The 13,186-nt window shown below is 47.2% G+C and overlaps 1 protein-coding gene across 1 annotated transcript in view; it reads right to left on the reverse strand.

Moving 5' to 3' along the window:
- Positions 1–13,186, reverse strand: part of LOC123347552 (antigen WC1.1-like) — an 838,191-nt gene that overhangs the window by 807,079 nt on the left and 17,926 nt on the right. Inside the window, exon 4 of the mRNA XM_044984910.1 lies at positions 12,318–12,621. Within this exon, the coding sequence (XP_044840845.1) occupies positions 12,318–12,621 (304 nt within the window). The remainder of the gene's footprint in view (positions 1–12,317; positions 12,622–13,186) is intronic.

Genomic DNA, 13,186 nt, shown 5'->3' on the forward strand with positions numbered 1-13,186 from the left:
AGCACTGTATGTCAATGATGAGGTAGACTGAAAAGAAATAAAAAGGGAAGGAATGGATAAGAAAGAGGGAGGGATAGCTCAGTGGTTTGAGCATTGGCCTGCTAAACCCAGGGTTGTGAGTTCAATCCTTGAGGAGGCCACTTAGGGATCTGGGGCAAAAATTGGTCCTGCTAGTGAAGGCAGGGGCTGGACTCGATGACCTTTCAAGGTCCCTTCCAGTTCTAGGCGATTGGTATATCTCCAATTATTACCTTTTTTTTTTTTTTTTTTTAGTCTGTTTGGGCAAAAATCACATTGGGGAAGAAAGCTACTAGAGCCTTCCCTGAGATAGTGCTTGGGGTCTGCTACAGACCGCCGGGATCTGATTTGGATATGGATAGAGACCTTTTTAATGTTTGTAATGAAGTAAACACTAACGGGAATTGTGTGATCATGGGAGACTTTAACTTCCCAGATATAGACTGGAGGACAAGTGCTAGTAATAATAATAGAGCTCAGATTTTCCTGGATGCAATAGCTGATGGATTCCTTCACTAAGTAGTTGCTGCACCAAAAGAGGGGATGCCATTTTTTATTTGGTTTTGGTGAGTAATGAGGACCTCATAGAAGAAATGATTGTAGGCGACAACCTTGGTTTGAGCGATCATGAGCTAATTCAGTTTAAACTAAATGGAAGGTTAAACAAAAATAGATCTGGGACTAGGGTTTTTTATTTCAAAAGGGCTAACTTTAAAGAATTAAGGAAATTAGTTAGGGAAGTGGATTGGACTGAAGAACTTGTGGATCTAAAGGTGGAGGAGGCCTGGAATTACTTCAAGTCAAAGTTGCAGAAACTATCAGAAGCCTGCATCCCAAGAAAGGGGGAAAAATCATAGGCAGGAGTTGTAGACCAAGCTGGATGAGCAAGCATCTCAGAGAGGTGATTAAGAAAAAGCAGAAAGCCTACAAGAAGTGGAAGATGGGAGTGATCAGCAAGGAAAGCTACCTTATTGAGGTCAGAACATGTAGGGATAACGTGAGAAAGGCCAAAAGCCATGTAGAGTTGCAAAGGGAATTAAAACCAGTAGTAAAAGGTTCTATAGCCATATAAATAAGAAAAAAACAAACAAAGAGGAAGTGGGACCGCTAAACACTAAGGATGGAGTGTCGGGGGGAGGGATAGCTCAGTGGTTTGAGCATTGGCCTGCTAAACCCAGGGTTGTGAGTTCAATCCTTGAGGAGGCCACTTAGGGATCTGGGGCAAAAATTGGTCCTGCTAGTGAAGGCTGGACTCGATGACCTTTCAAGGTCCCTTCCAGTTCTAGGAGATTGGTATATCTCCAATTAAAAAAAAAAAAAAAAAAAAAAGGTTAAGGATAATCTAGGCATGGCCCAATATCTAAACAAATACTTTGCCTCAGTCTTTAATGAGGAGGTTAGGGATAATGGTAGGATAACAAATGGGAATATGGATATGGAGGTAGATATAACCACATCTGAGGTAGAAGCCAACTTGAACAGCTTAATGGGACTAAATCAGGAGGCCCAGATAATCTTCATCCAAGAATATTAAAGGAACTGGCACATGAAATTGCAAGCTCATTAGCAAGAATTTTTAATGAATCTGTAAACTCAGGGGTTGTACCGTACGACTGGAGAATTGCTAACATAGTTCCTATCTTTAAGAAAGGGGAAAAAAGTGATCCAGGTAACTACAGGCCTGTTAGTTTGACATCTGCAGTATGCAAGGTCTTGGAAAAAAGGTTGAAGGAGAAAGTAGTTAAGGACATTGAGGTCAACGGTAATTGGGACAAAATACAACATGGTTTTACAAAAGCTAAATCATGCCAAACCAACCTGATCTCCTCCTTCTTTGAGAAGGTAACATATTTTTTAGACAAAGGAAATGCAGTGGATCTAATTTACATCGATTTCAGTAAGGCATTTGATACGGTCCCACATGGGGAATTATTAGATAAATTGGAAAAGATGGGAATCAATATGAAAACTGAAAGGTGGAGAAGGAACTGGTTAAAGGGGAGACTACAACGGGTTGTACTGAAAGGTGAACTGTCAGGCTGGAGGGAGGTTACTAGTGGAGTTCCTCAGGGATCAGTTTTGAGAACAATCTTATTTAATATTTTTATTACTGACCTTGGCACAAAAAGTGGGAATGTGCTAATAAAGTTTGCAGATGACACAAAGCTGGAAGGTATTGCCAATACAGAAAAGGACCAGGATATCATACAGGAAGATCTGGATGACCTTGTAAACTGGAGTAATAGTACTAGGATGAAATTTAATAGTGAAAAGTGCAAGGTCATGCATTTAGGGATTAATAACAAGAATTTTGGTTATAAATTGGGGACATATAAGTTGGAAGTAACAGAGGAAGAGAAGGACCTTGGAGTATTGGTTGATCACAGGATGACTATGAGCTGCCAATGTGATATGGCCGTGAAAAAAGCTAATGCAGTCTTGGGATGCATCAGGCGAGGTATTTCCAGTAGCGATAAGGAGGTGTTAGTACTATTATACAAGGCACTGATGAAACCTCATTTGGAATACTGTGTGCAGTTCTGGTCTCCCATGTTTAAAAAGGATGAATTCAAACTGGAGCAGGTACAGAGAAGGGCTATTAGGATGATCCGAGGAATGGAAAACCTGTCTTATGAAAGGAAACTCAAAGAGCTTGGCATGTTTAGCCTAACCAAAAGAAGACTGAGGGGATAAATATAGATATATCAGAGGGATATATACCAGGGAGGGAGTGGAATTATTTGAATTCAGTACCAATGTGGACACAAGAACAAATGGATATAAACTGGCCATCAGGAAGTTTAGATTTGAAATTATATGAAGATTTCTAACCATCAGAGGAGTGAAGTTCTGGAACAGCCTTCCAAAGGGAGTAGTGGGGGCAAAAGACATATCTGGCTTCATGTCTAAGCTTGATAAGTTTATGGAGGGTATGGTATGATGGGATAGCCTAATTTTGGCAATTAATTGGTGTTTGACCATTAGCAGTAGATATGCTCAATGGCTGGTGATGTGATGTTAGATGGGGTGGGATCTGAGTTACTACAGAGAATTCTTTCCTGGGTGTCTGGCTGGTGAGTCTTGACCAGATGCTCAGAGTTTAGCTGATCGCCATATTTGCGGTCGGGAAGGAATTTTCCTCCAAGGCAGATTGGCAGAAGCCCTGGGGAGTTTTTGCCTTCCTCTGCAGCATGGGGCACAGGTCACGGGTCTCTTGCTGGAAGATTCTCTGCACCTTGAATGACTATGATTTTTTAATCTTTAAACCATGATTTGAGGACTTCAATGACTCAGACACAGGTTTGATACAGGAGTGGGTGGGTGAGATTCTGTGGCCTGTGTTGTGCAGGAGGTCAGACTAGATGATCATAATGGCCCCTTCTGACCTTAAAGTCTATGAGTCTATGATTCTATGAAAAACGCCTGAATGACCAGGAACCTAAGTCCCTTTTGAAAATGGAACCTAGGCAAAGAGATGCTGAAGTCTCCATGGTACTGGGCCTCCTAAATTACTTATGAAAATGGAAGTTAAGTCTGACCTGACTCTCCCTTGCTGCAGTCTAAGTGGATTACTTCTTGTCCTACTCATAGTAGAGAGAGAGCCCAAAACTGGACACAGTGCTCCAGCTGAGGCCTCACCAGTGTTGTGTACAGCGGGACAATTCCCTCCTCTGTCTTATATATGACATTCCTGTTAATACAACCAAGAATGACATTTTCTGTTTTCAGAAGAGCATCACCCATTTCAATCTGTGATCCAGTATAACCCCAGAACATTTTCTGCAGAACTGCTGCCTAGTCAGTTATTCCCCATTTTGGATTTTTTTACATTTGATTTTTTCTTCCTAAGTCTAGTACTTTGTACTTGTCTTTATTGAATCTTAACTTATTGATTTCAAACCAATTTGCAATGTATCAAGGTCATTATGAATTCTTAAACTTTCATCCAAAGAGTTTGTGACCCCTCCCAGGTTTGTGTCATCCACATAACTGAAGGAACTGAGGGCCAACAGGGATATGTCTTACCTAATCAGCACTTCCCTCAAAACCTGGGCTGGCCCAACCTATCCCAGGTACCCCTGCGTCTGGGGACTGGGTTTCAATCTCCTTCCCCGGAGACCCTGCATCTCCCTCTCTGTTCATCAGGGCTCCCTTTTGATAGTTCCCAAGCTCTTTGTTTAATTTTCCTACTTAAAGGGCCACTCCCTTCGTCCAAACTAGTGTGATTGTGCCCAGCTTGGTCAGAGGCAAAAGTTGAAAGGCCTTGACCCCTCTATTGTCTGTTAAGTACCAGTGACTGGGGTCTCTGTAGCCATTGTCTGCCTTGCTGCGACATGTGGGGAGCTCCAGCAGGAGTTACTCTTTGCACTCTGGTAGGAAATGGCAGAACAGCAATAACAGAAACAGAGGTAACACATAATATACATAAACCTACAGATCTCCCCCATGGTCTTCACAGGGGTCATAGTGGACAAGCAACTGAACTAGAGCTCCCAGGGAGATGCTCTGAACAGGCTGAGGTGATCCTTGGAGGGTTAAACAGGGGGGCAGTGAGAGGAGCTGGCTGAAACGCAGGATTTCCAGCTCACAGGAAATTTCGCTATTTCAAAACTTCCTGTGAACCAGAAACCCCTCAACAATTTGTTCTGGAAACACCAACACATGGAGTGTCCAACATGAAATTTGCTCCCGGAGACACCAGCGGATGCTGAGTGACACTGACATTCTTGTCAGTTTCAGCAGTGCTAAGAGAAAAACAAAAATGTCAATTTCTCTCAGCTGCTGTTGGGGCTCCCAGGGTTTGTGGCTCTTGGGCAGCCTCGCCATGCAGACTGTCTTGGACTGGGGACCCCTGGGCTTCCAGACTCCTGGGCCAGCTCGTGTCCCAAATAGCCCACTGGCCTGGGAGTCTCAAAGCTCTGGGGTCCCCAGTCTGAGGCAGTCTGCAATGCAGGGCTGTCTCACAGCTGCAGACCCTGGGAATCGGGATCCCATCCCAGGATTTCTAAATTCCCTGCTGTGGAGCTGGGAGCTGAGCCCTGGTTAAAGCTGGGACTCCCTTCTCCGTGGCAGGGTTGCCCTGGAGCTGCAGACTATAGAACACCAGGGTCTCTGGTGCTGGAGCAGTCTACATGGTGCAGCTATCCCAGAGCAGCTGACCTGAGAAGACTGAGGTACCTGGCCCCAAGGCAGTCTGCATGGCAGGGCACATAGGAACTCCGTGGCAGAGGCAGTGATAGAATCCAATTCCCCAGGGCAGAATTCAACTGTGTTAACAAGAGACCCTCCTTTCTCTTTCTGCAATCCCCTTCACAGTTTGTGCAACCAATAAGGCAGGGGTCCTAGATAGAACAGCATCCCTCATGCCACAACCCTGATTCAGAGCAGTGCTGTCTAGCATAGGCGTAGTTTGACTGCTATGTTTGGGGCAGAGGGGGATAGAGAGTATGTGCGTACACACACACACACACGCATGCTGAATGGATATTTCTCCTCCTCCCTGGAGTGGTCCCTGGGCTGCCGGTGTTGGAGGGGACAGGATGGTTTAATGGGTGTGCCCCAGCTGGTGCTGTCTACTGCAACGACCTGAGTTTGGGAGCTACAGCCACTCCGGCACCAGCTGTTGCAGAAATGTTGTTGGTCTGGTGCCTCCCTGGGCTGTTGCAGCCACCTCACTGCTGGGGCAGCTGCTGCCAAGGTGACACCACATGCTGGGCTTCTGCTCCCCCCTCTCATTTCTGTATCTCCTTCTCTTCCCCATCTCATCACCCTTCACCTGCCCCATGCCCCTTCCCATCCCCCATCCTCTCCTCACTGTCTCCTGCCCCATCCCTGTCTCCCACTGTCCCCTGCACCCCTGCAGGCACTCACCATTCTACAGGAAATGGGCAGGCATTAGGACCCAGGAAGAAGTGTCCAGCTGCAGAGGTAGCAAACCAGAGCAGCTACTCTCAGCCTCAGGAGAAGTGACTCCATCCTGCCCCTCTTCTCCCTGCACCCATCTTGCGTGCCCCACTCATGCCTTGCCTCTGCCAGTGCCTCCCTGCATCCTCCCAAACTATGCCCATCCTGTCTATCCTGTGCACTGAATGAGGCAGGGGTCTCATGGAGAAAATACCTTGTTGTCATGTAATTAAAGATGACATCTTAATGCATACATACAAGTGGGTCAAATAAAGTTGCAAAGACAACTTTAATTCTGCCTTTTCCTTGTTTTTTACTGCTCAACTTTGCAAAGCTAATGTGCCTTACAAGTAAAGCTCTGTGCATAATTTCCTAGGTTTTTAAAAAAGCAAACTGAAAAAAACAGAAGATGCAGAATCATGTTGCTACCCTCCAGATGCCACCCATCTTGATTTTACCTGGACAGTCCAGTCTTTGGGTTCTGTGTCCGGGTGCCATTTAGGGTTGCCAGGTGCCTGGTTTTCTACAGGAAAGTCCAGCTGAAAAGGGACCTAAATGGCACCTGAACCAAAAGTCTGGTTTCCACGGGGTGGGGGGACGCACCAGGTCATCAATCTGTGCCAGCCACTGCTCAGCCAGGGCGGCTTCATACCTGCAGGCAGGATTTTTGAGACGATCCAGCGAGTGATGAGGGGAGAGGAGGAGTGACCGACGGGGGCAGGGCATTGAGGGGGAGAGGCAGAGAGGGGAATGAGCCTCGAAGAAAGAGGTGGAGCAGGAGCAGGGCCTTGGTGGAAGAGGTGGAGAAGGGTGTGGCCATGAGAGGAAGAGGCAGGGAAGGGGGTAGAGCCTCGAGGATCCGATTACCAGCCATTAGAAAGATGGCAACCCTATGACACCCACATGGGTCATCAGCAGGGTTGGAACCTTTAGATCCACCACAGAAACTGCTGCCACTTGAGCTAATGGAGTAAGTGACAGTAGTAATAAGTTGTCATCCTCTTTGTGGACCAGCACTAGACGGGGATCCAAACGTTTTGTTGGAGGGTTTGACAGATATTTGCTAACAGCAGGGGAATGGCAAAACTCGGGGATACTGGGTTCCATTCCAGGCTCTGGAGAGGTGTGTGCTCTGGTAGTGATAGACCCTTCTTCCCCTGCTCTCCCAAACCTAACCCCTTCCTCCTCATCCCCTCCAAGCTGTCCCTGTCCCAGTCCTGCCTCTTTTCCATCCCTTGCTCTGTGTCACAGTCCCATTCTTCTTGTCTACACAGTTCCCGTCTCCACTCCTCAAGCTTCTCATCCCCAGTCCCAGTCTCCTGGCCAAGCCAGTCCTCGACTTCACCTCTGGCTTCCCCAGCCAAGTCCGAGTTCCCCCCTGTTTTCTGTGCTGTCCCTCCCCTTTGGGGTCCTCAGCTGATCTGTTTCTCACACTTACCTTTGCCTTGAGTTGTCCTGTCTGTCTGAAGCCCCAGTGTCCCTCCCTGGATGCCTCATCCAGTCTCAGGGTTTCTCTCTACACACACTTAGTTTGTGGCAAATGGGATGTAAATTTACCCCGCACTAGCCTGCTGCACACTGAGTGTCCATGTGGAGCCTGCTGCTGCGCACTAACATTTCCCTAGTGCTTGGAAATGGAATAGATCAAAGCACACAAGGGAACTGTTAGGGCTTCTCTTTGCTACCACACTAAATCAGTGCCACTTTATTGATGCAGCAGCACCAATTTAATGTATCTAGTGAAGATGCAAGACGTTGATGGGAGAGCGCTCTCCTGTCCGCATAATTAGTCATAGAATAATAGAATATTAAGGTTGGAAGAGATCTCAGGAGGTCATCTAGTCCAACCCCCTGCTCAAAGCAGGACCAACACCAACTAAATCATCCCAGCCAGGGCTTTGTCAAGCCTGACCTTAAAAACCTCTAAAGATGGAGATTTTACCACCTCCCTAGGTAACCCATTCCAGTGCTTCACCGCTCTCCTAGTGAAATAGTGTTTCCTAATATCCAGCCTAGACCTCTCCCACTGCAACTTCAGACCATTGCTTCTTATTCTGACATCTACCGCCACTGAGAACAGCCTAGCTCCATCCTCTTTGGAATCCCCATTCAGGTGAAGACACATGACGTTGATGGGAGAGAGCTCTCCCGTCTACATAATTAGGAACATAATTTCAGCATAATTGTATTGGTTACACGTCTTACCACTACTGCAACCCCTCTTCTGGGACAGTCACCTTGTTGCGGTGAAGGAGCTTGTGTGCTCCAATGATCATCAGAGCTATGCTGTCGGGAGCTTCATTTTTCTTCAAATTTGGTATAATGAGAAGATTCCGGAAGACTTGAGAAATGCCAACATTGTTACAATCTTTAAGAAAGGAGATAAGTCGGAGAGTGGAAATTATTGTGGCATTGCCTTGCTATCTACAGCAGGGAAAATTCTCGCCCCTATCCTCTTAAACCGATTACTTTCCCTTGCCGAGGAAATATTGCCAGAATCTCAGTGCGGTTTAAGACCATCCTGCAGGACAACCAACATGAACTTTGTTGCCCACCACATCCAGGAAAAGTCTTGGGAGCAAAATCAGGACCTGTACATGGCCTTCATCGATTTGACAAAGGCCTTCAACACTATCAATCGTGAAGCCCTGTGGAAGGCACTGGCCAGATTTGTCTGCCCTCCAAAATTTATTAAGGGCCGAAGGTTTCTTCATGATGAGATGACTATCATTGTTCTCTGTAATGGCCTGGAGATGGATTCTTTCGGCATCAAAACTGGGGTTAAGCAAGGATGTGTTATTGCCACAACCCTGTTCTCCATGTATTTAGCAGTCATTTTGGTCCTAGTTAAAGACCGCCTCCCCACTGGAGTTGACATTCAATACAGAATGGATGGGCAGTTTATTAATCTTTGAAGTTTCCACTGAAAGTCTAAACTCCTCAGACAGTCCATTACTGACCTTCAGTACTCTGATGACTGTTCCATCCTTGCGCACACTGAGAATGACCTTCAGTCCACACTGGAATTTTTTGCACAAGTTTACCAAAGCCTATGACTCTCACTCAGTATCAAGAAAACTAATGTGCTCCATCAACCTGCTTCAGGCCTTCCACATGAGCCTCCACAAATCACCATTGAGAGGCAGACTTTGGAGAGAGTTGAGGACTTCTGTTACCTTGGTAGCTAACTTTCTCAAAATGCAAACATTGACAGTGAGATCCAGCACAGGATCCATTGCCCAAGTGCTTCCTTTGGGAAACTGCTCTGGCACATTTTCACAGACCGTGACCTACAGCAGGACACCAAGATCCAGGTCTATAAAATAATTGTTATTCCTACTCTCCTTTATAGATGCGAAACCTGGGTGACCTATCGACAGTACCTCAAAGTCTGGAGAGGTACCACCAATGATGTCTCTGGAAGATCCTTTGCATCAAGTGGGAAGATCACTGCACTAACACCAACATCCTCATTGAAGCTAATGTCACCAGCATTGAAGCAATGATCCTCACTCACCAACTCTGCTGGGCTGGACATTGTGTGCAGATGCCAGACTCTCGCCGCCCAAAACAAGCCCTCTACTCTCAGCTCACCCATGGTCAGAGATCCTGTGGGAGTCAGAGGAAACCCTACAAAGACACACTGAAAGTGTATCTCAAGAAAAGTCATGTAGACAGCCCAAGCTGGGAGGAGCAACCAACCAACCAATCTCAATGACGCTTCATCCTCCATCAAGCAGTGGCCTGCTTCAAGGAGAAGTGCCTTGACCTCAAAGTTGAAAAGAGAGAGAGAAGGAAAGAAAGAAAGAAAGAAAGAAGTTTCTCCCAGAAGGCAGCTGACCTGTCAGGAAATGTCTATACCTACTGTGGGCAGATCTATGGTTCCCGGATTGGACTCCTGAGTCGTCTCAGGACCCATATGTAAATCTGTGGTAGAGATCATCCTCGAATGGAGGGATCACCGATGATGGCGATTCTGCTGCTGCTGCAAACAATGAAGCTGTGGGCCTACAGCCAGCAGCCTCTTTCACTGTGCATCCCTTCTTCACTCCCTGGCCACCATCCAGCCTGTGCACTGATTGAGGCAGGTACCTTGGCAGAGGAGAATGTTTTGGCGAAGTTTGGTATTAATCCAACCGGAAATGAAATCTGAAAGCTGGATGAGAAGAGGTTGAGAGACACAAGGTGGCTGAGGTAATATCTTTTATTGGACCAACTCCTGATGGCGAGAGAGACGAGCTTCTGAGCTTACACACAGCTTGTCTCTGTAGGATCAAAAGTTTATCTCTCTCTAACAGAAATGGGTCCAATAAAAGATATTATCTCACCCACCCTGTCTCTCTAATATCCTGGGACTAACAGGGCTACAACAACACTGCATATAAGAAGACGACTGTCACTTTTTGGAAAGTATTCTAGTATTCTGTCAGGACAACATCTCTCAAAAATTGCTTGGTGCAGAAACATCACAGCTCCTGTATATAGAACAGGAGTACTTGTAGCACCTTAGAGACTAACAAATTTATTTGAGCATAAGCTTTTATGGCTACAGCCCACTTCATCGGATGCATAGAATGGAACACACAGAAAGAGGCAGGAGCGATCCGCCTCCCTACCTGAGGAGAAGGGTCACTAGCCTGCCAGCCGAGGCAGCCACCAGTGAGTAAGCACTGTCTCCCCAGCCAAGGGGGACTGTGGAAGAGACCTAGGAGCCTGCAGCAACTGAGGTAACTGGGTCCCTAAAACCCAGAGACATTGTGGGGTTCAGTCTCACCAAACTTGCAGCTGCCCCACATGAAGGAGCCGGGGACTGCAGCAGGAGGCCACCCAAGATATACGAGAGGGCGCTATGGGATACAAGCCGCCAGCGAATGGGACTAAAGGGGTCGTGCCCCAAACAAAAGGGACACTGGTAGGAAGTAGCCCAGGGCAGGGGATTTATATCCCTGCTGGGAGGCCTCCCCTATTCAAGGGTAGATGCATGCAGGACCCTGGCCTGGGAGCTGGTGGAGAGGGAGGGCCTGGGTTTCCCTTCCCCACTGCCTAAAATACTGAGGCAACTTAACCTGGAAAACAAGGGTCTGGAGGTCAGACGCAGCAACCAGTAGGTCGTCTGCCCCTTCAAGCGCCCTGTTACAAACCTGAACTTTTTTCCCACTGCAAATGTGCAGCTCCAGCTGAGATGCAGGCGCAGTTTTACAGAAAGGTGCACAGAAGGGACTTTTGCTCTGATACCCCTTGGTTCTTGTGCAGCTCCCTCCTCCTGATGAGGCTCAGAGGAGAGGGATCCCCTGCTGTGCACGTGCTAGGTGTGCAGCACAAGGCATTGCAGTTGTTATTACCAGGTTAGGGAATTTACATTGGTGAAGGTCAATCTGTTTTCTTGAGTGTTTCAAAGTCCTGACAATGAATCTTTGTAAAGTTCCTGCCCACCCCAGCTTTTTTATTTTTTAAAAATACTAAGAAATTGCATACAATCCCTCCCCCAATGTGAAGAGTGTACTGACGTTTGTCATTGAAACACTCAAAATCCAGGAAAGAGTTGAGATTAAACACTGCCCTGAGTTCCCATTGCCAGGGGGAGCTGCTAAAACTTTCGGAACTATGGGAACATATTCTCTCTACCTTGTGCTATACTCAGCGGAAGATATTATTCCTACCAAATGTTAAGAAGAGAGAAGTTAAAAATAAAACATGTAATGGGTCTATAGCTGTAATGTTAACTACTGAGTCACAACAAACGTCTCCATAATATGATATTCCTGTGCTGTGCAGGGTTGAGGTATATTTTTGGCTGAACTCTCTATGCTATGCCGGATCCTCTGTGTATCAGAGGTTTTGAAATTTTCTGTTACTGGTTGGTCCAAAATGTGAGAAGTAACAGAGCAGATGGGGAGTGCTCTTGGCTAAATCTAATTCTGGCCAAGCTGGGAGAATCTCCCCATTCCTTGGTCATCTTATGAGGGTAGCAAAGGGGTTACATAAATACCCCACCCTCTGTACCTCTGCAGTTGGGTGTCTGGGTCTGGATTTTGGCATGAGTGTAACATTTTCAAAAGTGCCTCAGCGACTTAGGAGCCTAAGTGACATTTTCCTTTTCCATTTTCTCTCCTGTCTTTATTTTTAGACCCATTCAGAGGGAAGGGGAAAGGAAAGGCGTGGCACTGAAACAACTGGAAATGAGATAATGAAAACACTTCACAGTCACATAGGGGGCTCCTTAGTGACCAGAGACATGAACAGTAATAACTACAGCTCAGTAATAACAAATATTACAAAACTTGCTCTGTTTTTGGTTGTTTCTCATTAAGGTCACAGGCACACAATGCCCTCTGGGTTCAAGTCCTTTTGTCTCAGGGGATTTGCCTTTCAGGACTGAGCTGGCTGATTCTTACCTGAACAGGTCACTCCAGCATCCTCTGCGTGATTGCAGTCACTCTCACCCCATCCCTCGTTCCCGCAGTGCCAGAGAGCAGACTCGGTACCATCACAGGCAACTTCATCCAGCAAAATTGGTCCAGATCCTTCTCCAAATTGAGCCAGGCCAGGGGCACTGACAGCAGATCCACATCCCAATTGCTTACAAACAACTCCAGCATCTTCCGTGTCCCATTCATCATCACACACCGTCCCCCACTGATCCTGGTGTTTAACCTCCACTCTCCCGGCACAGGGGCTGCCTCCATCCGCCAGCCTCAGCTCCTCAGCACCTTCAAAGAGAGACACAGAGCAGGGTCAGAGTGAGCAGGGAACCCCCTCTCCAGCGTTATCACAGCAGATTCCGTGCCCGGCAGCAGGGGATCCATGCCCAGAGCCAGGAGAATGGGACATGCCCAGAGCTGCCTCATGGCACCACCTGATCCCATCTCAGGGCCTCACACTCGGGGCTGTCAGTGCTGCAGCTCTCGCCATTTTATCCTCACTCTGGCGATTTGGGGTGTTTTTACCTGTCTCATGAGAACACGATGAAAGGTGCCAACTCACCGAGTTTTCCTTATTAGAAATGGCGCCATCTCCTGTCACTGTCACTGGGGCTGAAGCCAGCGAGATGGCAGGGAGAGGGTCTGCAGTGGAGGTTAACAGGGAGGCAGGAGAGAGAGTCAGAAGGGAGGGGAGGGGACAGGGATCTGAAATTGGGGCAGGAGGGAGGAGTGGAAATGGAGCACAGCAGGGGTGGCTCTAGGGATTTTGCTGCCCCAAGAACGGCAGGCAGGCTGCCTTCGGCGGCTTGCCTGTGGAGGGTCCGCTGGTCCCTTGCGGCGAC

Source organism: Mauremys mutica, chromosome 1, assembly GCF_020497125.1.
Source record: "Mauremys mutica isolate MM-2020 ecotype Southern chromosome 1, ASM2049712v1, whole genome shotgun sequence".
In the NCBI taxonomy this organism is placed as follows: Eukaryota; Metazoa; Chordata; order Testudines; family Geoemydidae; genus Mauremys; species Mauremys mutica.